Source organism: Erpetoichthys calabaricus, chromosome 8 (genome assembly GCF_900747795.2).
Source record: "Erpetoichthys calabaricus chromosome 8, fErpCal1.3, whole genome shotgun sequence".
In the NCBI taxonomy this organism is placed as follows: domain Eukaryota; kingdom Metazoa; phylum Chordata; class Cladistia; order Polypteriformes; family Polypteridae; genus Erpetoichthys; species Erpetoichthys calabaricus.
Window position 1 is genome coordinate 165908870 of NC_041401.2, and position 27108 is coordinate 165935977.

At 38.8% G+C, this 27108-nt stretch overlaps 1 protein-coding gene across 7 annotated transcripts in view; it reads left to right on the forward strand.

The window, feature by feature from the left end:
* Window positions 1–27108, forward strand: part of hspg2 (heparan sulfate proteoglycan 2) — a 517600-nt gene that overhangs the window by 464574 nt on the left and 25918 nt on the right. For all 7 annotated transcript variants that reach the window (XM_051930340.1, XM_051930335.1, XM_051930339.1 and 4 more), the window contains 10 exons: window positions 2123–2207; window positions 2683–2827; window positions 3069–3171; window positions 4671–4780; window positions 6347–6455; window positions 8043–8141; window positions 10195–10416; window positions 13170–13414; window positions 21932–22103; window positions 23447–23569. In XM_051930340.1, coding sequence (XP_051786300.1) covers window positions 2123–2207; window positions 2683–2827; window positions 3069–3171; window positions 4671–4780; window positions 6347–6455; window positions 8043–8141; window positions 10195–10416; window positions 13170–13414; window positions 21932–22103; window positions 23447–23569 — 1413 coding nt within the window. The remainder of the gene's footprint in view (window positions 1–2122; window positions 2208–2682; window positions 2828–3068; window positions 3172–4670; window positions 4781–6346; window positions 6456–8042; window positions 8142–10194; window positions 10417–13169; window positions 13415–21931; window positions 22104–23446; window positions 23570–27108) is intronic.

Sequence of the window (27108 nt, forward strand, 5' to 3'; positions counted from 1 at the left end):
TTGAATGTTGCTTGAGAACTGCTGCATGTTTTCTACTTTCCCCTCCAGATTTTAATGCACTGAGCAGAAGAAGAATATTGTTTAGCGGAAATGCTTGTCTCCCCTTATTATATGATAAAACTTTTCATGTTTAAGTATAAAATAATTAAGTGGAGGCTAAATCCGTTTGGCTTTTTAGCGATCATTCTGCAATGCTTTTAACTGACATGAATAAATTCAATAATCTCCTGACCCTCTAGGAGGTCATATCTAATTTGGCTCCTGTGCTTTTGTTATTAAGAAAGCTTAATCAATTTAAGAGGGTGTGATGCAATGTTTAATGTAATACACTGTTACAAGGCCCAGGTAGTTGATAGTTGATGAGCTATATCAAGTTCAAGATTATTTCCATGTATAGACCAGTACAATGGAATTCTTGCCTTACATGTAGGGAATCCATTGGACCCTGGGATTCCCGGACATTTTTTCATTCCCGCATTCCCAGGAATGAAACTGCTGTAATTTACCAATCGGCATTGATAGAATCTGTCTCTTTACTTTTTTCATTAATTGCAAATAATGCGCTACAAGCTTAATTACAGGGATATGTGGTATACCCACTTCAGTCCATCAGTGACAGTGACTGTTAGAATTTGAAGCTGCTCATCCACCTGCATATCTCATGAGTTTACACCTTAACAGAGGTGTTGTATGGTATTGAAGGCACTGGAGATATAAAAAAAACATAGTCCTCACAGTACTGCCAGTTTTTCCAGGTGAGAATAAGCCTTGCGGAGCAGACAGTTAATTGCATCCTCCACTCCAACCTCTGTCTGATAGGCACACTGCAGTGGGTCCAGGTGGTCTACTACAAGAGGTCTCATATAGTCTAAGACCTGCCTCTCAAAGGTCTTCATGATGTGATATGTAAGTGCCACTGGTCTGTAGTCTTTAGGTGAAGGAATGCCTATGTTCTTTGAAACAGGAACAGTGCAGGATGTTTTCCACGGCAGTGGCAATTTCTAGAGCACTAGGGAAAGACTGAACAGATGACAGAGGACTCCACAAAGTTGCTTAACACGGGCTTTAAGAACTGAAGGACTGACTCCATCTGGTCCTGCGCCTTTTTCTATGTGCAGATTCCTCAGTTGTCTCCTCACTTGGTCTTCAGTTATGCACAGCCACTACTGATGATCAGAGGTGGACTTGTCATGGGCCATTCCAGTTGATGTGGTAGGAGTTGTTGATGTAGTTAGTTGAGATAGGGTGGAGGGACAAGTCAGTGGGTAAACGTGGCAGTGGTTAGAGAAACTGGGATATTTGTCTCTGAGAAATCAAGTTAACACTCGTCGATTTCTCCATGAGTAAGCCAGTTATTTGTACATGTAAACCCTTAATTGGTTTGCAGATAAGGATATCATAGTCTGTGCATATCTGCTGCACTCTGTTAGCCTGCACATGTGTTTGTTTCGCACGTTTTCAGCATTCATGGATACAAAATGTTGGAAACATCCACAAAGATCAATTTCCTGGGGCAAATGTATTTCAGAAATTTCCTGAGGCAAATGTATTTCAGAAATCTCAAAACTGATATTGACGATCTGAACACCCAGTGCTAAGCTCAGCAGCACAATCTTGGAAGACAGGTTCCATGCTTGTTTTTGGATTCATGGCAGCTGCTGATGATGTTTAATCCTTTTTATGCATATTTTAATGACACTGAAGCGTTTTACCAAAAAAGAACTCCACAGGTGTACTTGTGCATGTAAGTGGGGGTACTTAAGACACCAGGATTCTGCCTTAACCTGGTTATTCACCAGTTTCATGAGCATATAAAAGCACTCAGTGAAGGATTATTGATGTTCCTGTAAAATCGGTTATTTGGTCACTACAGGTTTTTAAAATTCACCTTGAAACTGTATCCAGATCAGATACCTGATGAACATGTTAAATACTCATTTAAAAATATTATTTAATGTCAACCACTGAAACAGAGTAACAGAAACCCTGCATTTTTACAGGCATTTGAACGGAAGTCAGCTTGATATCACCATTTCATTCAATTAGGATGATGCTGTAACAAATGCTAATTGAATGATGAAGTGTGACTTCCAAAAACACAATTTTATTTATTTGGTTATAGGAATGATCATCTATAATGGACAGAAGAAGAGCACTGGTGCAGACTTCATCTCATTTGGACTAGTAGGCGGACGCCCTGAGTTCAGGTATGACATTGCTTGTGTAATACAGTATATCCTTATTTACCTGCATTACATCGATTTTGAAGGTTTTACCTCCTTATGATAGCTTTAAAAAATCTCACAAGAGCAGGGGAATTGGAATAATAATAATAATAATAGGTCTGGAGGTTCAATAGAGTAACAGTTGCATGTAAGTGGCTCTAGCTCCTGAATTTTGAAGTTTGATGACTTCAGGGTGTCTGTTTACACAGATATATTGCAGCTTTGTGTATCTTCTAAATGCATAATTAACCTCTCTAGACAATAGTTGCTGAAACTCTCAGGGTCTTAGAGGATTCTAGAACTTATAAGTTAGTGGAGATTTAGTATTGATGCTTCTTCTGATCAGTCTTACTTGGCTTTCATGCATCCATCCTTCCACTCACATTCTGAACCTTCATTTTTTTTACTTTATACCCAATGCTTCTGCAGATCAGACACTTTCCCTGTTTGTCCACAGGTTTGATGTTGGGTCGGGCATGGCTACAATTCGTTACCCATCTCCTATTAAGCTGGGCGAGTTTCACACTGTGGTTCTGTATCGCAATCAGACTCAGGGCTCAATTGTAGTTGATGGACAGAATCCAGTCAAAGGAAGTTCTCAGGTAATGGTGTACCTTTTGTTAATTATTATTTTTTTTTAACAAAGAAATTTTTGGAGATGTCACCAGATTTCTCTTGTAACAAACTTGACTGCTTTGCTTACAGTTGTTATTTTCTGGGAACAGCTTCCAGGTGATATCTTTCCTCCATTGTGGGTTCCTAGCAGTATTTCATATTGTACTTTAAAGTTGCATCTTTCACTTTAAACATCTAAAAAAATGTATATATTTTTTTTACTTGAAGGGTAAATTCCAAGGTCTAGATCTCAATGAACAGCTTTATGTTGGTGGTTATCCTGATTATAAAGCCATTTCCAAAACCACCGGACTCTCCAGTGGCTTTGTGGGTAAGGTTTTTAACATGATTCTTTAAAAAAGGGGATGGGCAGCACAAAGGCACACTGCAAAAATTTGCTGTCCCATATCACTTAGTCTTTGTCAGTTTGTTTCTGAGTTTGTAAGATCTTCCCTTGTTTATGTAGGGTGCAAAGACAAGCTCTAAATTGTCAAAAAACTGAATGAATGTGGGTAGCTGCATGACCCTGTTACCCTGAGATAGATTGGTTTGCTTCTTACTGTTGGTTTCTGCTGTGTGCACATTGTTAGTAGGGCAGATTCTGACTCTCTAAAATCCTACAATGGGAGTAGGGATTCAGAAAATGGATTGATGGCTATTGTAGGGGGTTGTCACACACAGGCTCTAGCACCATTTAATAATACAGTGGAGAATGTGGATTTAGAGAAAGGATAGATGAATTGATATGGGACAAAGTCATGGGCATGGGCAGGTGAGGTTTACTGGCAATATCTGCAATTGAACATAGTTGAGTACATGGCAAATCTGAAAAATAACATGTCATAGACAGACAGACAGACAGACAGACAGACAGACAGACAGACAGACAGACAGACAGACAGACAGAGATGCTCACAGTTTTACATTCACTGAAGCTTATAATAGAGCAGGGGTGGGCAATGTCGGTCCTGGAGAACTGCAGTGGCTACAGGTTTTAATTCCAACCCAACTGCTTAATTAGAAACCAATCCTTGTCCATCTCAGACCTGATTTAGTTTTATGGATTGTGGCTCTGCAATGTAAGGTCTTATATAGTAAGATATCATCCAAATGATTTGAAGGTAAAAAGGATCATTTTCAGTCTGTTACATTTTCTATTAACTGTTTTATTAAATGAAACAGTGCACAATGAACACACACAGATGTAAATGGAAACAAGCCAGATGGATTACTGTTGGCTGCTTTGTCATTTACATCATATTGTTAATAAGGACCCATTAAAACAGTGAATTCAGCTGTTTAAGATTGAAATAAGCAATTAAGGGTGAGGAACCTTAACAAGCGAGACCACTAAAATGAAGCATCAAAATATCACTTAAGCAATAAGTGCTTCATCAGCAATAATTGACTTATTATTAAGAAACAGGGTTGGAACAAATACCTGCAACCACTGCGGCTCTCCAGGACTTTCATTGCCCACCCATGTAATAGAGTAAAAGTGTGAGCACATGTGAGAAATTTAAAAAATGGGAAGATGGTTAGAGACAACAGGTCCAACAATGGTAGAGCATCTTACGGAGGTTCTAGAGAAGGTCTGTGACTTACACTTACTTGGACAAACCCAGAAAGGACTATAGCTTATTGCCTCTGCCTCTGCAGCATATCAAATGAAAATTGATGAAGTTTAGTTGATTTCAGTTGGCTTGTGACATATATATATATATATATATATATATATATATATATATATATATATATATATATATATATATATATATATATATATATATATATATATGTATATGTATACTGTATATATGTCTATTTTAGGTTGTATCCGGCAGCTTATAATTCAAGACGATGAGGTCATTTTTAAAGACCTGGATCGGAGTTCTACTGGCATTTCCAATTGCCCCACCTGCAGAGATCAGCCATGCCAGGTAAGCTTTTTCATAATATTCTTTTTCTATTAATGTACCTGTTTTGTTGTGGTAGGGTGACCCTATTCCCTATGTAGACCATAAACAGAGCCCGCTCTAGGATTTTCGCTGCCCTAAGTGAAGTTGCTTTTGCTTTTAGAGGAATCATTACTGCCAGACCTGTACATTGAGACCTGGAGATAGGACTGGGGACAGCAAAGTATTTAGGACTTCAAATTCACAATTTGAGAATGTCAAGTTATAGAAACATCTGTTTTCAAGACTGTCTCCGAAAAATACACTCTTGAGTGGTGCCATTTCAGAAAATAAGGTAGAATCGGGCAGTGCTAGTAGTCTTCATTTATTGCTTTTAATGTTTGTCTAAAGGAAATTTAAAAAAAAAACACTCATGTTATTGCTAAAACTGTGGTTTGTTTTCTATACTTCTTTATGTAAACCATCAGCCAAACATGTGCCTTTTGATGATGGTGATATTCTAGATGTATTTTATTTATTTTTAACTAAGACATCCCCACAGCATACACATGTCATTTAAATTAATTAAATAAACTGAAAATCTCAGCTACAGTAGAGTCTCTGTGTACATTAAATGGCAGGGTGTCCGCATGCTGCATTGTTGATCAACTCTTCGCTAAGGGATTTTATTCATTAAGTCACCGAGGGGCCTGTGGGGGTCTTAATCCAGCCTTGGAAGCATCCACTTGTTTTGTCGGAAGGTTCCAGGTCCTCAGCTGTAGTAGGTGAATGATTACATTTTGCCATGAATGACTAGCCATAGTCAAACAAAAATTAAAATGATGCCTGAGTATTAAAATGATGTTTGAGTCTCCATTGTGGTAGATACCAGTTCTCATATGTGACTTGTGTATGGAAGATCAGATCGTATTTTTAATGCTAAAATAATTTTCTCTATGTCATTCCATATGTGGTAGAGTTGATTAGATAGTACATGAAGTGTCTTTTCGTTTTGAATGAAAGCAGATAAAAAATAAAATAATTTTATAATTTTCATTACTTACATACAGTAAAAAAATAAAAACAAAAGCTTGCCATAAGGAGCACTTAGTGCAAGGCACGATACATCCCTGAATGGCATACCAGCCCACATTCACACCCACTTACCCTGCTGAGGCAAATTAGTATCACTTAAGTTCCATAACTTAAACATTTTTGAGATATTCAGAATATCTATAGAAATATTACATTGATAAAGGAAGAATGTGCAAACTTCACACAGCCAATACCTGGGATTTGGGTTTAAGACTCTTGAATTGGGAGGAATGAAGCACATCAATGTATCATTGAATTGACCCTGAAAGAAGTAAGCAGAAAATTGAAATATATCAATTGTTTAAGATGAAATAGGGTAAACAGGACTACCCAACCGCTGATACTAGTCAGCCAGGATTTACACATGACATCTCGGCATTGTTTTTGCTTTTTTGATGAACATTGTATTTTTCCACAAAATGAGCAAGCTTATCAGGGTTAATCAACTGTTGCTTCTCTCCTTACTAAAATCAAAGTCACTTACGCAAATGTGCCCACTACTCTTTTTTTTTTTAGAATGGTGGCTTCTGTAGAGATTCTGAAGCAAGTAGTTATGTCTGTGATTGCCCTCGAGGGTTTACTGGAAGCAACTGTGAGCATTACTCTGCACTGCACTGCCACCCAGGTACGTAGTGAACAGGAAGTTGATATCATTGAGAAAAGGTCTTTATTTATTGCTCCTTTGGGTTTTTGTGTGTTAATTTCTGCAATTTTCATACATATTTGTGGAATAATCAAAAAGTAAAGGCAAATTGAAAATTATGCGGTAATTACAAGGGATAGAAGCTGACACAATACAGCATGTTCATGATGGCTTATGGGAAGTTTAAAGGTGCACAGCACCCCACTCTGCTGTTGGTCTAGTTGATGCCAAGGACAAATGAACATGGAGGCTCCATTGCAGGTTTACAGCATTGTTGAACAAGATGCCATAGTGAGAATTCTTGGGGCAGTGAGTGAAACCTGCTGAAATTCACCAAAGGATGTTAGTTTCCGCAGATCAATAAGCTGTTTGGGTGCCCATCTTGCACAAACACTATAGTATCCCAAGTCATCATGCACTATGCTATGTGCAGATCCATAGCTGATCTCCAAAAGTCTGCTGGACTTCTCTGATGAAAGCATTCTCCATGTTGATGCGGGCTTGTGTGTGCGATGTTGATGGTCAACCAGGTCGAGCTTTGACGGTTACACTTTTTCTTTCTGCTTTAAACATTTTAACCTTTCTACCCATTCAAAAACATTTCATTTCAGTTGCTGGGCCAACATCTTTTGGTGAATTACAGCAGGTTTCACTGCCCAAGGAAATTTCACTACGGTGCATTGTTTAACAATGATGCAATCCCATAGTGGAGCGTCATGTGACCGTTTATTTCATAATTACCATTTTAATTTATTTTATTTTGATATAAACTGTGTTCCTTACACTCCTAACATTTGAGATTACCAGCCTAATGTAATACCCCTGACTCTAAAAGTCGAATGTTCTTTCTGATTTGCAAGGGATACGCAACCAAATTTTATCAAGTGACAAGCAAAATATTAGCAGATGATAGATAAAATCCACTCTTTGCTACACATTGGAACTAACTAATTAAATGGCAATTTATCTAATGATTTATTGCAGAACACGTCTGGTTGAAAGATTTGCCTTGTATTGTTGTCTATACTCTGTTTCCTTTTTTTCTACACTCCTTTCATTCCAATTTGAAAAACTACCAGTTGCTCTAAACAACAACAACAACATTTATTTCTATAGCACATTTTCATACAAACAATGTAGCTCAAAGTGCTTTACATGACGAAGAAAGAGAAAAAAGACAAAATAAATATTTAAAATTAGGGAACACTAATTAACATAGAGTAAAAGTAAGGTCCGATGGCCAGGGAGGACAGAAAAAACAAAAAAAACTCAAGACGGCTGGAGGAAAAAATAAAATCTGCAGGGGTACCACCATGAGTAAAGAAGCTGATTCAAGCTGGCTATGTATTTTCTCGGCATTATTATGTATTTAATTTGTATATTTTGTATTTTTTTAATAAAACATAAAGGGTATTTTACCACACTATGTGCTTATTATCTTTGTCTGCAGTCCCAAAATGGTGATTTTTTTCTATCCAGAACGATGGCATTCTCTCACATACTCACTCAGTCATGCTGGGTCAATTTAAACTCACCATTTACCTGTACATATGCTGTTTATTTCCACAGAGGCTTGTGGACCAGATGCAACTTGTATCAACAGGCCAAGTGGAGATGGCTATGACTGCAGATGTCATCTTGGAAAATCTGGAGACAAATGCACTGAAGGTAAGAAAGTGTCATTAGCTTCATCTTGAATGAAAAACTAACATTGCATCATGTCTTTAACATGGGAGCATTCCATTCAGTCACAGGTGTTTGACCCTCACAGATCTACCTCAGGTGCTAATGAGTAGTTTAAATGAGTGCATTTTTCCATCTGTGCATTCATTTTCTTGGTGTGCTTGCTCCAAATTAGAACCAATTCCAATATCAAGCACAAAGAAAGGAGCAACAGGGCAAAAGTCCATTGCAGGGCACACAAACACCCCACACCCTTATACTGAGCCACCATTTAAGTCAGTCATTTGAAGCCATGAAGCAGGGTGCTAACTTCCACTCCACCATGCCATCCATTTATTTTTCTGAAATTCAAATTTTAGGTCATATAGCAATAAAAACATGGGTGTTGTTTTGCAAGATCTTCACCGGAATAGACAAAGGTTGTGAAGATTTCACAATCCTGTCTTCTATCTGTCTGCCCTAAAGGGACTCATCTCATACTTCATATTCACACATAACAGGCAATTTTAGAGTTTCCAGTCATTCTGATGTGCCAGTCTTTGGAATATGAAAAGAAATTAATGGCATGCATCAGAAATATCCTCTCCAGACATGGGCAGAACAAGCAAAAAAGACAAAGACACTAACTGGGCAGACGTTAAAACTCTGCTCCCTGAAGCAGTGAGGCAGCAACACTAACATGCTCAGTGATTGTATGAAGCTGACTTCAGCTGAATCAGAAAGGGGATTTTTAGTAATCATGACCAGGGCCAGATTAAGACGAAATTGGGCCTCATGCTGCAGCACAAAAAAGGCCTATTTTTTCTCGGCATTGGTGCATGTGCATTCGACACTCACCGTACATGCGCACTCAGACCGACCAAGGAGCCTTAATTGCTTGCGACACAACCAGCCAGCCTTTATTGAACATGAATAATAATAATGACGTAGTATCGTAACAACTCGAGATTAACATCAAACTATGTAACATCAACATTCAATAGCAATTGTCTGAAAAGTGCACTTAATGCAGAAAACCTAACAATGAAATACACAAAATTTCGCAATTCTCTGATGAAACAGAGTAAGAAAAAAATGAATTTGCAGAGACATTGTGTCAAAGTGACTCATGTCAGGCTCTTCGGGGTAAAAATTTGTACACGATTTAAATTTCATAATAGACCAGAATCCTGTTGAGGATTTAAAACATTCTAAACATCCATGCCGGGCCCGCAGGCCGGCTTTTAGTTTTACCTTTACAGATAACCATTTAAATAGCCATCGATTTTTACTGTACAACTAACTTTCAAGGTGAAAAATTTACTATGTGGCACTTACCGAACAATAATAAAGTGGCAAGAATCCCCAAGATATTGCAAAAAACGCAGCTAAATTACTAAGTAAACTGTTTAATGTCAAATTGATAGCACTAACTTGAAATCTTCAGTTAACAATAAACACAACAATGTTATAGTTACGTCACAGTGCAAAGAACAATAGTAACTGTATAATACGTAACGCTGTGTCTAGCCGTTCGAAAGTTGGACTCCAAATTTCATTCTAAGAATTATTTTGAGGTTAATATAGCAAAGGAAAACTGTTCAGCTTCCAGAAAATTCTTGTCTGTTTTCATCTGGGCCTATTTCAGGAATGGGCCTAATGCTGCAGTATCAATAGCACCCACCTTAATCCGGCCATGATCATGACCTAATGACATATAAGGAGACTGTGGAAGATTGTGGGTTCGCTTCCCGGTTCCTCCCTGTGTGGATAGCGCTTTGAGTACTGAGAAAAGCACTATATAAATGTAATGAATTATTATTATTATTATTATAAGGAGAAGATGAAATGCTTGCAGGTGGGTTTTAGCTTCTGAGATTTCCATTAGTTTTATTTTAGCAGTCAAGTAATTTAAAAATGGTGAAAAAAGTAGGAGCTATAGAATACTGAAAGTTGGGACAATCTGACTGTCGATGGATTAAACAAGCAGTAGCTACACAGCCACTAGTCCAGCTTTGCAGCATACAATACATGACGAATTTTGCCTTCTCTTTTCTAGGCACTTTGGTGACTACACCTTCTTTCAATGGAGAGACCTCCTTTATCACTTACCCTCCCTTGACTAACATCCACTATGACCTGCGTGTTGATCTGGAGTTCAAGCCAATCTTTCCAGACGGGCTGTTATTCTTCAGTGGAGGCAAAAAGGCGAAGGTGGAGGATTTTGTTTCTGTTGCTATCATAGATCGATATGTTGAGTTTCGATATGAACTGGGAACAGGTGAGTTTACTGTTTTACTATTTAATAGACATTTTATTAGTCTTTATTAAATAGTTTTCACTTGTACCTTTATAAAAATTTGATAACTCTTCACGACTTTTGGCATATATTACAATATGGAATATCTAATTTTTTAAAAAGTACATATCATCTTAATGAAAACGTAGAACCACCTGATGCAGTTTAAGAACAATTTGAACTTAAGTGACACCAATATGAAAATCCAAAATGAAGTGTTCATGTCTTGTTGATTATAAAAATATGAACACCCCTATATTAGACAGATAGTTAAAACTTTATTTGGTCCCAGTGGGAAATTTGCCTTTTTACAGAAGATATTTAAACAAATACATCCATAAATATATAAATATATACTGTACACCTATATGGACAAAAGTATTGGGATGCCTGGCCATTACACCAACAGGGACTTTAATGACATTGCATTCAAATACATAGAGTTTAATATGGAGTTGGTCCCTCTTTTACAGCTATAACTGCTCCCACTCTTCTTGGAAGGCTTTCCACAAGGTTTTGCAGTGTTTCTGTGGGAATTGGTGCCCATTCATTCTGTAGAGCACTTATGAGGTCAGACACTGATGTTGGGCGAGAAGGTCTGGCTCAAAATCTCCATTTCAGTTCATCCTAAAGGTGTTCGATGGGGTTGAGGCTAGAGCTTTGTGTAGGCCAGTCAAGTTCAACTTCCACTCCAAACTCATCCAACCATGTCTTTATGGACCTTGCTTTGTGCACTAGGGCACAGTCATGTTGGAATAGAAAAGAGCCTTCCCCAAACTGTTTCCACAGAATGTCTTGATAAGCTGAAGCATTAAGATTGCCCTTCACTAGAAGTAAGGTCTAGCCCAAACTCTGAAAAACAGCCCCACACCAATATCCCTCCTCCACTAAACTTCACAGTTGGCACAATGCAGTCAGGTAGGTTAATGTTCTCCCGGCATCCGCCAAACCCAGACTCGCCCATGTGACTGCCAGACAGAGAAGCGTGATTCATCACTCCGTAGAACACATTTCCACCACTCCATCCGACGCTTGGCATTGGACTTGGTGATTTCGGCTTCGTGGCTGAGTTACTGTTGTTCCTAAATGCTTCTACTTTCCAATAATACCATTTACAGCTGACCATGGAATATCCAGCAGGGACAACATTTTCTTATTGCAAAGGTGGCATCTTATCACAGTATCACGCTTGAAGTCACTGAGCTCTTCAAGTGTATGTAGATGAAGACTGCATGGCTAAATGGTTGATTTTATACCCATGTGGCAATGGCTCTGATTGAAATACCTGAATTCAGTAATTAAGAGGTGTGTCCCAGTACTTTTGTCCATGTAGTGCATATACATTATAAACACACACTATAGTTTCAACACACACCAGAATGACTGAAAAGGAAAAAACAAATTTAAAAAGAAAGAAAGAAAACGTCTGACTTGGTTGTCCCAGTACGAGTGAGGCATATTGCAGACATATTGCTGTTGGTACAAAAGAGCCCTCATAGTGTTTCTTGACTTACTTCTGCTAGTTGGCTGAAAGTCCTCAGTGTTAGTCTATCAGAGAGGGAATGTGAAGTATTGTTCATAATGGCACTCAGTTTTATTTGCTACGACCTCCAGGAGGTCCAGATTGTGTCCCATAACTTGGCCTGCCCTTTTAATTAGCTTGTTGATTTGGTGGTCTTCTCTCGAAGCAAGGTTACCAGCCCAACACACCACAGTGTAGAAAATCGCAGCGGACATCATAGAGTTATTGGAGATGTGAAGGATATCACTTCACACATTGAAGGAACGCAGTCTCCTAAGAAAAAATAGTCTTCTCTGTCCCTTCTTTTGTAGTTCCTCTGTGTTCTGAGATCCATCCAACCTGTCATTGATGTGGTCTCCCAAGTACTTCAGGCTTCTAAATGATATAATAAAGTTAAGCTTGAGGGTATTAACCTTCCGGTGAAACTAGTAGACATTGTGACAGGGTGCCGGGCTAGAATATGTGTAACTGTTGCCTAGTCTGAGAGGTTTCTTTCATTTTCCCTTACTTAAAACCTTCCTAGAAGACTGATATTATTATGATTATTATTTATTCTGTAAAATAAGTCAACCTCAGACACACAAGAAAGTTTGGGGCAGCCTCTCATATACAGTATTATACCTGGCTGCTATGGTTTTTAAAGAAGCACAGATGTGCACAGTTCGAGTTCTCAGAGTGAACTGACTACTCAGGAGTAAAGGTCGTCTTATAGAACAACTTCCGGAAGTGATGTCATCTAGGGTGGGAAACTGGAAGCAGAAGTGATGTCTTTGAGGGCATCAGAACCGGAAGTGGCGTCTTTCTGGGCACCAAAACCGGAACTGACGTCTTTGACTGTGAATCAGATTTTCTCGTATTTGGTCTGGAAAGAAAGCAGAGGAGTGTTCAGCGCAACCCGCCACCCCCTGGCCTGGCGTGGAATTACCTTCTTTCGGACCATTCAGCTCCCTCCTATTCGCATGTGTGTGACAATTTATTTGTCTGATGTCTTTATACATGGTGACTTTTTTTCAGTTGGACCTCAGGAATTTTATGTGATTTGTTCATTGTCATTAATTTTTAAGGTCAGTGATCCCACTTCCCATCACAGTACATACATGTACATTATATAATCATTTAGAATAATAGCATTCTTATCTGTTAAAATAAATATTCTACCCTTTAGGCAGTGTGTCTGAAAGTGCTGTATCTCACCAATTGTATTATTCTGTAGGCATGGCAGTACTACGCAGTGCTGGGCCCTTAGTTCTGGGCAGATGGCACAGGATCACTGCAGAACGAAATAATCAGCATGGCACACTTAAAATAAATGATGAAAAAGAGATCAGCAAGTCCTCTCCTGGGAAGGCGCAGGGACTCAATATCCACACCCCTATGTATCTGGGAGGAGTCCCCAACTTGAATATTATACCTAAACCAGCTAACATCTCTGAACTCTTTGAAGGATGCATTGGAGAGGTGAGTAGACTTTAAACGATTATGTGTAATATTCCTATTAGAAAACACACTGGAGGCAGTGGCTTATGATATTTTTGCTTTTGTATTCAAAAAATTAATTCAGTGTTCTGCATTGCCAGTGTTTTTTAAATTGGTATTCTGGGTATGTGCACCAGCACACACAAACATTTTTATTCTGATACTATTATTATTCTGCTTGAGAGTATCTCCAGTTATCACTTCATCTGTATTTCCAGTTCCTAATACCACTCATAGACATCAGCACCAGAAACGAGAAACGCTAATAACAAACACGTTTTACATAATTATTTATCTACTCTATATTACGGAACCCAAGAGAGGACGTGCAATATCGTTATTTTTTTAAATTGTTTCCTCGAGATAACAGAATAATTTTATTGAGATCTCGATAAAACAAAAGATCTTGTTCTCTCAAAATTATTAAATAATTGTATCTAACGTTTAATGTTTAGGTTATTGAAGCCACATCCTGTTTGAAATGGCAGAAGAGCAGAACTGTATTGATCAGTGCGTCACATTTCTGTTCAATCAAGGGCTGACGCAGGCTGAAATATGTTTATGCTTTAGTTAAGAAAATAATAACATTAGTGCCTGTCATTTAAGAAGACGGTTAGCAAGGCTTCAGCTGTATAAGCATCGCAATCTAAGCGAACCCGATGCCAGGAGCAAAGGTTAAGTGTCATTTTCTGGAGATCGCGATAAAATTATTCCATTATCACGAGGAGACAATTTAAAAAAATAACGATGTTGTACGTCCACTCTCGACTTCTGTACTACATATATAAAATCCTAAGCCTAAAAGTGCAACGATTTTATGTGACTTTTTATGTCACATTCTTTGTCACGCTTTAAATCTGGCTTATTTTAAAACCTACACATATATGTTTGGTATCATTCTTTTCATAATCTATCGAACTTTAATGTGAAGTTGTTAGATTTAAACTAAAAAATATCAAGAACTCACGTCCCGCAAAATGAGACTTTGTGCCAAGAGATTTAACCACGCCTGGGGCCAGAAATAAATGTCAAAGAGTAGGACAGCTTCTGCACAGGCTTTTAAATGTTGAAAGCGCCATGTGAGATGCAGATCACGCGGCACAGCAGCAGCAGCAAGCCAGCAGCTGATCAAGCAAGGAATAGGTAAAAAAAAACTGTATTTACCATTGTATCACCATTTAAGAGGGGGATTCGGAGGAGCGATCGCAACGGGAGTGGCAGAGACGCGAAGTGGCTGGTACATAGCACAGGCCAGGGGGCTGGCGAGCAAAGCGAGCAGAGAGGAATGCTCTAGTGTAGCTATAATTGCATAAAATCCAGATGTCTCCCACAAATAATCCTACAGACATTATGGCTTAATTTTTAGACATTTTGATGGCTACCAGTGCATTCATAACGTTTTCAGACCCTTTCACTTTTTTTTTTTTTACGTTGCAGCCTTATGCTAAAATCATTTAAATTCATTAAGCAACATTCAAAACCCCAAAAAGTCAAAACCAAATCACAATTTTAGAATTTTTTTTTTGCAAATTTAATAAAAAGAAAAAAAGTGAAGTATTCTTTTAACGCAAGTATGGTTCTCTGTGGTTCTGCTGGAATCTTCACATTTACTGATTTTGGGCATTTTGAGTACCAAAATCTGTATCTCCAGTGGTTCTTCATTATCAGATCTCCTCATGGCAGTCTTTTTCACCTCTTTTGATGGGGTTTGACACACCTTTTATTTCAAATGCGTATATTGCAATTCATATTTTCACAAAATTAGCTGCCATTTCTTTCAACCTTACATCCAACAACAAGGGGCACACACAAAGCACTTGCAATTGACATGTTGTTCCAGTCAAGTGGCTTTATTATCATAGCATCCATACACCATATTGCAGCATACAGTTGTCTCCAGCAGGGGGTGCTCACTACCTGGGAATGAATTTGTTAGTGATTGCAGTGTTTTACTTAACCTTCATTTAAATAGACAGAAAATAAACGACTATATCTCTCCTCAGTGATATGGCGGTAATGTTATGTGAAATAAATCACATAGGAGAAATACACTTAAATTTTGTTTAATGTCAGCTTACACTGCAAATAATTACTCAAAGGAAGCTCTTGACAAACCCCAGTCCTGGAATGGAATACCAACACATTGGGTTTCTCAACTTCGGCAAAGCAGAAGGCATTGTTAGGAACAGACATCAACATTGTCCATCTGTCTGGAGATGAGCTTCAAAGTTTAGGGCAATTGCCAAAGCTTTTCATACAGTTTCTACAGTTCAAAGGTTCCAAAAGATAAACACGACTGTGGACGATCACTTAGACAAGACAGCAAGCGGGGTCATATAGCAGCTTTATTATTTTACATCGTCACAGTGAGCAGGTTTCAGAAAAACAGGCAATCAATATTACATGACAGCGTCAGGGCTCTCTGAACAACTGTTTATTGGGTGGGGCAGGTTTTTATACCCCTAGAATGCGTGATTTAATATTCATTATGAAAATGCAACAGTCAACACTTTATTATACACAATCCTTGAGCCCCTTCAATGCTCCTTGTGCAACTTGATTCCTTGGCTCCTTGTTATGGCGTTCAGATGTAAACAAAGGGAGAACGTGATAAGGCAGTCTCAGTGTGGAAGCTTAGACCTTGAGTCCTTCTGACAAATATTTTTTTCTGTTTGCTCAGCAAATCATGTTTTTAAAGCTTACTTCTGCTTAACTCCTTAGACAAGGATTAGTACAAGGGAACGAAGAGAACATTCATCTTCCACACGACACAACCAAATATGGAAATAATCTTTTTCTAGCAGAGCATGACTGAAATGGCATGCCAAAATATGAACGTGTAATAACTAGGGCTGGGCAAGTAAACGCATTATTATCGCATTAATGCATTAATTAGTTAATGCCGACAATTATTTTATGGCGCATTAACGCAGTTTTTGTTGTTGTTATTATTATTATTACTAGCAGGAGTACCTGGCGTTGCCCAGGAATCTATAACTGGTGAATTTCCCAAATGAAAGAAACAGAACATAGAAATAGAATTAACAGTTTTCTGATTCACATTTTATTATAAGTTCATCCACTTTGGATTGTGTCTGCTGTGGCGTTTAAGACGCCCTTGAAATAGACTTTTCTCTGGCATCTGAAGTGGACCGTGGAATTGTATGTCTTTTTTCCGGTGGCATGGGTATATTCACGTAAAGCAGGAGAATTATCATATGTTACATGGTATTACGTATGGAATACGCACAAAAGTGAGATGAATTTACTTTATTTACACTACGTCGGAAAGCGAACAAATCATAGACATATATAGATAGACGCCGCATTCACTGTGTTGCCCAGTCGACACGATACGTCAGCGCGTCCGCCCTATTGCGAGTGGTAAAAGTGCCATTTAAACTAATACACGTAGACGTGGAAACAGGGTTTTCTGATGAAAAAACAATAACGTTTAAAACAGTATCGTTTACATACAACAGATTTTGGCGAATCGTTTAAATGTAATTATTTATATCCATGTATACACTAATAACGGTAATTATTAAATAATACTACTATTATTATTATTATTATTATTATTAAATAATTTCTCCCATATAAGTAACCAACGTTCCAAAAACCAACCGAACTTACTGTTATCTGCTCGAACCAACACCGACTTACTATACTCGGACGTCCAGTAGCGTCACTGTAGCATTTGAACATTCTTAGCCAATCATGCAATACTGCGTCCGCGTTTGCCACGTTATGTTCTAACTACAGAGGCAGAGTCCCATTGCATGGTTCTAACTTGTATTGAGTCGAGGTATTGATGCGAACAGCATACATACGGGGTATTGACGCGAACACAATACATACGGATACTATCAAATTATATATAAGGATTTTGAAAGCCTCAGTCTCGCTAGCGATCAGTAGAGATCAGTGATCTTCTTGTTACAGCTCTTTTCAACATGCTTTTGCTAGAAGGAAAGTTAGCTTTGTTGATTTGACCTCAATTCCCTGTGCGTGCATGAGTGGCGAAGAGCAAATGGTTTCTAAAATAGCATGTGGAGAGATACCAACGTGAATGCTCAAAGCAAAATAATCTGTGGATGACTTTTATTGTATTATTGCTGAATCGGACTCTGATTTGTCGGACTCCGATTTTGATGCAAGTGATCTGGTGATGTAGATCGAAAACGAAAGGGACGTATCGGCATCAGCTGATCGGTTCCCAGCTGATTGTGGTGCTGAGCACGTTCGTGTAGCTGATGCACCTATGGCAACGTTCGCCTGGGACAGACACTTATGATGACAGGAGATACAAACCATACTGCATCTCACTGCAACTGCCACCGTCTCACAAAGACAGCCAGGCAGCCAGTCCACCATGCATTCCTGCTGGCCATCGAGCTGCCCCCTGTGCAGCCGCTGCTGCCGCAAACTGCAAACAGGTGCCGACAGCAGACATTTTATGTTGATTTATGTGTGAAACCATTGCTTTGTGCGCCTTGAGTTTTTTGGAAAAAATTTTAGCCCTTAATGAGTTGCTACTGAACATAGACTGTTTATACTGCTCCCTGATAAAAGAAAATGTTTCTGCTGGTATCTGTTCAGATAAAGAAGAAAACAGATTTAGAAATGTTAACTTGCTGTTGCTTGGTAGGTGCCTGTTATAATGTTGTGATCGTGGCTCTGGGCTCTGAGGGTAACTTGTTTTTCTGTAACAAACTAGATAAAATGTTAATGCCCTGGCAGTGCCAAATACCTTTGGTTTTATATTTGATTTGATTACATTAATGTTTAAGTTGAGATTTATAAGAAATATTTTAACTGCTTCTACGTAAAGGGAATACTACTGTTAAAAAGCACCTTATTTGTTTAAAGTGTTTGCAATACACTAATTTTGAGTTCATTATTGAACAATGTGATTGTTGTGATTGTCTAAGATTAATCGCAGACAATCATGCGCTTTAACACGATTAAACATTTTAATTGCTGCCCAGCACTAGTAATAACCAAACATGGAAACCGTCGTCTACTGACATATCCCAGTTGCTGTAAACCATAAAGGGACCATTTAGACCACTGGAGTCACCTGCCCTCCTTTAATAGCCTGCCCTAGTAATTCCCACTCGTCCTTTTTCATCTCTTTGTTAAGTTGCTTTTATGGCAGTATCAGTTTCTCTCTTTGTCAGCTGGCTTGCATAGTTTGGATGGTTTCTGCTACACCAGTACTTTGTTCTTAATTTGAGTAAAATCAGGTCTTATAAGATAAACTTCACGATCACAGTGACATATTCCACACCTTTGGCTACAACATTGGCATGAAATAACATTTTCCAGGACCATGGTGCAACATGTAGATAAACACAGGGCAACTGGAAAACAGGTAAAGAAATATACTGTACTATAAATAGATAGTAAATAAATAATAGGTAAGTGAATGGGTAGTAATAATTTGAAATAAATGGCAATAATTAAATAATAACAACTAATGATTAAAAACAACAGTAGCAACAAGTGAAACAAATGTTCTGTATATTAATAAGGTACTAGGAGCAGATCTTAGGGCCGCACTGGGTCTGAACAGCCAAGGGGCAAAAGCTGTTGCTGAACCTCGCAGAACTGGTACCAGTGCTACAGAACCTTCTGCCATATGGAAGTGGGACAAAGAAACTGTTCACATTTACCACTAATCAACTGATGTAATCTAATTTTAAAGAAAGGATTTCTCCTGCAACAGGTTATGTTTGGTTTTAACATGTGCAGTGTGCCCACTGCCCTTGTATCACACATTTATATTTTTAATAGGGCACTTTTTAAGAGACGTTCTGACTGTTGACAGTTTATCGTAATCAGAAGATCACTCTCCATTGTATCAAATTAGCAAGCACACATCTGATCTTTGCAGTTCAGTATTACCGTCCGTACTTTAAGCGCCACCTTCATTAGGCATCAGATTGGTTTAAAGTAAGACATCAGTGAGTTGCCTAATTGTTCCTACCCTCTTGTAAGCACAATTCACTCATGGTTGTCTCCAGTCGTATGTATTATACATCTGACTATGTGAGGCCACCCAGCAGTTTACAGCAAAATAAATTTAAATGTTAAGTAAACTGAGAGCCTCTCAACTACATATTGTAATGCAATAAAACAAAATTAATATGCAGATTTCAGACTTAGCATAACTCCAACATAAGCCTATGGTGTTAAGCAGCAAGGTGTTTGCTTGATAGCATGAAGCTCACAGACAATTAAAAAAATGATTTTCTGTGTAACTGTACTTTCCACAGCAGGACTAAGCACTTCTTAGAAGCAGGGGCTTTATACTGCTGACTTCAATTACATACAGTAGGTGAAAGAATCACACCTAAGGTTTTTCAAACTTAATACCATCAGGCAGTTCTCCCCAGCAGTGGGTGAAGATCACAATGCTGCTCATCGTCATTCTGATCGGCTCAAAGTCTTGTTCTTGACGAATTCCTGATATTGTAGCTACCTAAAGTAGTGCAAAAGATATTGGATTGTTCAGACATATTTGCTGGCTTGTGCTGCATAGCCTTGTTTGGGACTAGTTAGAACTGGAAGTTCAAATAAATAAAAAAAGCTGCTTCTCATTTTAGTGCCAAGAATAAGGGGTTCTAGCCTTCAAGCACCAGCACTAAACTGGAACGCTCAGGTTGCGCATACACACACACACACGCACACTGCCAAAGATAAGCCTAAAATGCCACTGGGTCAATAGGGCCTGCCCATTCAGCTGGAAACAGCACCCAGGACAGGGGTGGCGAACTTCAGGCCTGGAGTGCCACAGTGGCTACAGGTTTTCATTCTAACCCTTGTCCTAATCAGTGACCAGTTTTCACTGCTAATTAACTTTTTCCTTCATTTTAATAGCCCTGTTAGAAGAGTTCAGCCCTCTGAATTGATTCCTTTCTTCATTAAATGACAGCCAAGCAAAAATGAGATGTGAAACAAGCTAACAGATGACCAGCTAAACGGGGGCTTCAAACTCCAACCAATTTCACTCCAATCACTTTCTTAATGAGAAGCCGATTCTTGCTGTTAATTAAACCCATTATTTAATTACATGGCTTGTTGCTGCTCTCATTCTGCCACAGCACACATTTTGAAAACTGTTGTTATTCTGTTCTTTCTAAGAGCACCGTCAAAATGTTTTGGTGACCTGAGAGATCAGCCTTACCAACATCATCACCTCGCTTTAATTTCAGATATTGTGTAATGGGCACAGGGGAGCTGGTGATGTGGTGGCTTGTTTTGTGTCTCAAATCGTTTGGCTGCTAATTAAAGAAAAAGAAACAACTGCGGGGCCTGAGTCAAGTTAATTAAAAGAATTAATCAGCAACAAAAACTGGTCACTAATTAAGAAGATGGTAAGAATGAAATCCTGCAGCCACTGCAGCACTCGAACCCTGGAGTTCGCCACCCCTGACCTAGGGAAAGGACCATTTCAGGTACTGCAGAAAACAATGTTCCATTAGATAGGAAATTGCATGTGTCACGTGATTGTCATGCGATTACTCACAAACCACTGGGGCTACAACCTTGGTCTTGGTCTCAACTGAAAGTTTATGACATGATTGAGGCAGGTGAAGTGCAGCTTTTGGTTGATGGCAACCCTTGTAAAGCTATCAGGTTTCACGCCTTTCTTATAACAAACTGCATAGGCAGGCTGCTGGAGAAAGTGAGGTGGTAGAGTGAAAAGAGCAGCGACATCTACTGGGCATAAGCAAATTGCAGATGCTGTGTATGTAGTAGGATTAAGATTAACGACAGCCCCAGAATCAGCTGATTGTGAAGCAAATCATAGACGCCGCTTACATTGCCCAATAAACCCCATTATGGCACCCCAGAAGAACAAGGGCTGCAATCCCCAGTGACCATCAATACAAATGCAGAAGGCAAGTCATTGATTACCACACAAGTACTCACAATCCCCTGGGGCTAGCAGCTTGATCTTGGTGTTAATCAAAAGCTTATTATGTGATACACGCTGGTTAAGTTACACACTAAGGTAGCACAGCATCATTCCAAAACAACCTCTGTCTGTATGCAAACTTTGCTTTTACATCCTTACATCAGTGTTCACTTGAAAAGCAGGACTTACATAGGTGATTCCACTGTGGGGTGGTCTTTTTCATGCTGGAAACAAAAGAATTTGTGGCCAAAATGGAAATGTTTATCTCTCTCTGTATGAACCACCTGTATCTGAGGACCGGAGTTCCACATGTCTGCTAGTATATTTGATTATATTAGTATAATCTAAAAATGTTTCTTTAAATACATTATATCATTTTCATATGACAATTTACATACTAAATATTTTTTATATACATTAAAGGCCTATGTTACATTAAACTGCATGACCCAGGTCCAAAAAAAAGCTTTACATTTTAATCGCTAGGCTTTTAGTTTAATGCCTTATTCCTGTTTATAGTAAATCTCTTGTTTCTGCCAGAACAAGAAATTAAACATTTAAGTATTTTCCAGGTCTCAATCAATGGCAAGAAGGTGGATATCTCCTATAGCTTCACTCGCAGTGAGGACATCTCGCAGTGCACTGATGACAGTCCCTGTGACAGGATGCCCTGCCTTAACAAGGGGACATGTTTCCTGACAGGAGAATACGAGTACCAATGTATCTGCAAGGAGGGGTATGAAGGTGAGTCAAGATGGCTGTCCTTTACTTCAGTGTCTATGGCATGTGCCACTGTGGATTACATAAGTCGTAAATGATGAACCTTATTCTGTACCAGGGAGTAACAGCCAACCTGTTGTCCAATTATTAAAACATTTCAGTTGCTCTTCTCCAAGCTATTTCTGCTTCCTTCTTCGATATTTGAGCTGTTCATCCTTTGAACTTTATACACATTAAGCACGGTCAGAAAACTGTATGCCATCTTCTGTTTGTAAACTGAAAACTTATCTAACAGTCCATGCTAACAGTGGAGCTATTTCTTGACTGGCTTAATTAACACTCTGTATACAGACATAGCTAAAAAGTTCATATTAATTTACAGGGGATAAAAGATGTGGGCGGCACGGTGACGCAGTGGGTAGCGCTGCTGCCTCGCAGTAAGGAGACCTGGGTTTGCTTCCTGGGTTCTCCCTGCACGGAGTTTGCATGTTCTTCCCGTGTCTGCATGGGTTTTCTCCAGGCGCTCCGATTTCCTCCCACAGTCCAAAGACATGCAGGTTAGGTGCATTGCCAATCCTAAATTGTCCCTAGTGTGTGCTTGGTGTGTGGGTGTGTGCGTGCCCTGCGGTGGGCTGGTGCCCTGCCCGGGGTTTGTTTCCTGCCTTGTGCCCTATGTTGGCTGGGATTGGCTCCAGCAGACCCCCATGACCCTGTAATTGGGATATATCGGGTTGGATAATGGATGGATGGACGGGATAAAAGACTATATGATATTCTAAGTGACTATAAGAAACTGATATTCTATTTATTGAAATTAAGCCTAACATTCTAACATTAAACATTCTAAGACTGGCTCTTAGGTATTACACACAGGCCACATACAAGCCCATACAAAAAGACATTACCATTAAGACATGAATATACCAACACATTTCCAGTTTCCTTCTACATTCACGTTTTGTGTTTAAATGTATTTTCAAATTTTCTGCCAATTTTTAGCCCTCTACTTGGATCAGTGGGGGGCTGTCCTATTCAACATTAGTTGCTACAGCTTTGTGATCTCACACTAGTCTCTCAAAGTATTATGGGGCATCGTAAAAAATAATTTTGTCCAAGCCAGCTGCTTGGAAAATTACAAACAAAATACTCAGCTATCAAAGTCATTGGCAAACACAGCATATTACTACAAAAAGTGTTCCCAAATTGTGCCAATCAACACTACTTCTCACTTACTTGGAGTGTTGAGTAAAACAGTTGGAACCTAATTGGGAATGCATAATAAATCATATATTTAAAGTTACTTGAGAGGAATCATAGGTTAAAAAATTACAATTAGTAATCAATATAACAATCTTTTGCTTTGGCAGGTGACCGTTGTGAGATCATTGTGGATATGTGCCTGGCAGAAAATCCTTGCATGAATGGTGCCGTGTGTACCAAAAAGCAATGCATTTGTCCCATGGGATTTACAGGCCAATTTTGTGAGAAAGGTAAGTAACTGCTAAAGGGTTCTGTTAAGCTGTACAAAGTTTTGACTTCTACATTGCAGTCTTTCAGTTGTCAACAAACACTCAACCCTGTTCGGCAATACCATTTTAAAAGTCAGAAATAAATAGAAATAAATTAGGCTAATATGAAACAATAACATCCAGTTTATAGGGATATTTGAAATGCTGACTCAGATTTCTTGTATCTTTGTGTCATTTACTTTCTGGATCTTCAGATGGTGGGCATTTAGTAGGGGGTACCTTTTATAATTGTTCTAGGGTGTGTCATTGGACATGGCCTCTTTTTTATCTGAGGAAACAGGATATGCAGAAATATTAAGGGGGACAAGAAGAAAGTGCTACAATAAATCTAGACAAAGAGCGGCAAACAGAGGCTGTCTAATGTAACCCGACTCCCAATGTTCTCCAGACAAACTAAGCTTTGTACCCTTTTTGCACAAAGTGATATTTGTGAAATGCCTGAATGATTCTCTTGTCTTCATTTCTACATGTGCTTCCTCCTGTTCATTTCAAGTTTCTGGATAATCTCAAATAGAATCAACAAATTCTTTTCGTTCACCACAATCCTCCACCTCAGGAGTTTCAGGGCAAGGGTGACGTCTATCTGAATCATGGCTCCAAGCAGCTAGCTTCTCACAATGTAGTTACTACGACCGTGAAGGAAGTGAAATTCTCCATTAACATTAAAATGGGCAGCTGTACCCCAAGACCTTACTTAGTCTAATCATGTTCACCAAGGAAAAGTTATAATAGTGCATAAAAATGTGTCCTCAACAAAATGGTTTAATCCATCTGAGGAAACTTCACCACACACCCTTGTACTGTATAGACACACACATGCAGACTGCTATACCTTCTCATTTCTGATATTGTTTGGTTCTTGTAAACATTTCATTTGAAGTTTTGCTTTTATGAAAAATCAAATCCCCAATTTCCATTTTAAATTGTGCAAGCAGACCCTCTGACATTTCTGACAAAATTGTATTTTTTCTGGTAATAACTGTATCACTGTGTCTTAGGTTTGGGGCCCAGTGGCACTCCCTTGTGTTCACAACTGGCCACAATAAATTTGTATTGCAGGTCTTCTGTTGAATAGACGACCAGAAAATTCTGACGACTACGCCAATTGTGACCACAAAGGGGCGTCACTGGGCCCCAAACCCAAGACATAGTGATACAACACACATTTTTAGAATAAAGTAAAAGATATGTATTCTTACAAAGCACCTCTTCACAATCCTGTCCAGCAATCAGCCACAACAACAACACAAATTAAACAGTTCTGCCTCCTTTTCTACCTCTATTGAGTGTTGCCTGCTGCCTCCTGACTCTGACTCCCCAATGTGTGGCAGCAGACTCCTTTTAAGCCGGACCTGGTAATGCTTTATTGTCATGCTGTGTCTTTGAGGAAGCACTTCCAGGCCAAAGAAAAAGTAGGGAGGTCCTCTCCTGACAGCATCCTCTTTTGAAAACCCAGGGAACCCAACATTGCTGCAATTCCAGACTCCAACCCGCAAGTACCCCTGCGGGTGTCCCAACTGGGCTAACATACAAGAAACACTGCCACCTACCATATGGGGAATGGAACCACTGCTGATCCTTGGCTTTTATTAGTCCGTCCATTAAACTGTACCAGCCGGGTACAGATTTATTTCCTCGTCCCGCCAGCCAATTCACTTGAGTCATTGCACTGGCCTCTCGTCCGGGTAATGAGTCATCCTCCAACCCAGCCAGGATGCCCATTCTCCTCTAACAGAAGAAACAAAATCAGAATTTGATTAGAGTCTGTGTTTTTAAAAGTCTCTGTTTTCGCCTGTACATATTGCAGTGCCAAGTTGGCAGTTTCAGAAGTATACATGTCTGGAGAGCATTTTCAAAACTCTGCATTTTCAGGAGTTAAAAAACATCAAAGTAGCGTGGACTGAAGGTGAAAACAAAGACTAATGTCTACATTTTTAAATTAATACATAGCTGCATGGATGTAATCTTAGCAATATCTACTCATTTTGTTTCCTCTCATCCATGGACCTAATGGTACTTAAAGAATTCACAAATGTGTGACAGGTTTACTGATATCTCTCTTTTCATTTTATTTCGTTCTTGGCAAATTCATATATTAGTTGGATGATTAACTGACTGATTCATTTTCTTGAAGGCTTAAGCTTTTCTTTTTATTGGAATGCTCTGTGGTGCTGCAAGTTGATGGCACCCCAGATTCTAAACATATTGACCTATCCTAAGGTGACCATCTTAAAGTTCAGTAGTTCAGCTGTTAATATATTAAAAAGATGGTCATGTCATTTACAGTTTGACTTAAATTAGACACAAATTCATACAGCGGCATCTTCATGCTGAAGATTATTCTGCTATGTTATTAGAGGGTGATGTGGATGAGAGCACTGTATGTTATTTAATGCTGGTATATTTCATGATTTTTTAAAATTTATTTCTCAGTTCATACAGACTTTTCACTGTTTGCATATTTTTCTTCCTTTTTAGTCATTCTGGTGTGTATTCAGACTATAGCGTGTATGCATATATATTTATTTTTCTGTCTATTTATGTATTTATTTATATAAAGAGCTTCTGTAAAAAAACAGATTTCCCCCTGGGGACAAATAAAGTTCTGTCTAACTTTGGTATATTTAAGTTCCCTTTTAAGACGCTTAGTACTCCAAAAAATACACAACATCTGTTCCTTAGCCCACATCAGAAGTAGCAAGGCGAAGATTGGAACCACAGTTCCACCCATATGTGCCACAGCCTTCATTTCATATGTACTGTACATTCAGCACGTCTCAACAACTAGCAATGCAGAAAACGATTGCAGTACTGGAGCATTCCTGGAGTCCCCTTGACTTCCACATTTGTTGTGTATCACTATTAATGGGAAGCAAATGTATGTGAATCAATAAAATCCATATCTGTGTCCTTCTGCAGGCAACAGTGTTTGTCTTTCCTCATAACCCCTCTTCCTAACTTCAGTTTCAGACCTTTTCATTTCACCTATTCCCAATTATACAAGATTACCTGTCAGCACAGTGAAGCCTGAGTGGTACACGGAGGGTAGCGGGGGGAATGGTATAGTATATGATTCAATATGATTCTGTGTGGTGTTAACTAACGGGAAATATTGGTGACAATTTTGGGATCTAACTTTCAACCCTCTTCTCCATCTCTTCGATCTGTGATGTATGGTACTTGGGCCTGGCATGCTGTTAATACAGTAGTGTAATCAAAAAGGGAATTTTACACGACTCAGTAGAACCTTGATTATCCATGCACACAAATGGAATCACATTTCTGGACAAACAGATAGAAGAGGTCAACAAAAAATGACCAGGGTTGTTTACAGATTTTTATGCAGTGACTTATATGTCTACAGTGTTGATTCCTTGCGTCAGATGCTATAACAGTCTAATTTGAGCCATCATGATACAATTAAGAAAATATAAGATATTAAAGTGTATAACATTTATCCAAATATTATCTTTTACATGATTAAAATGACAATAATCAAT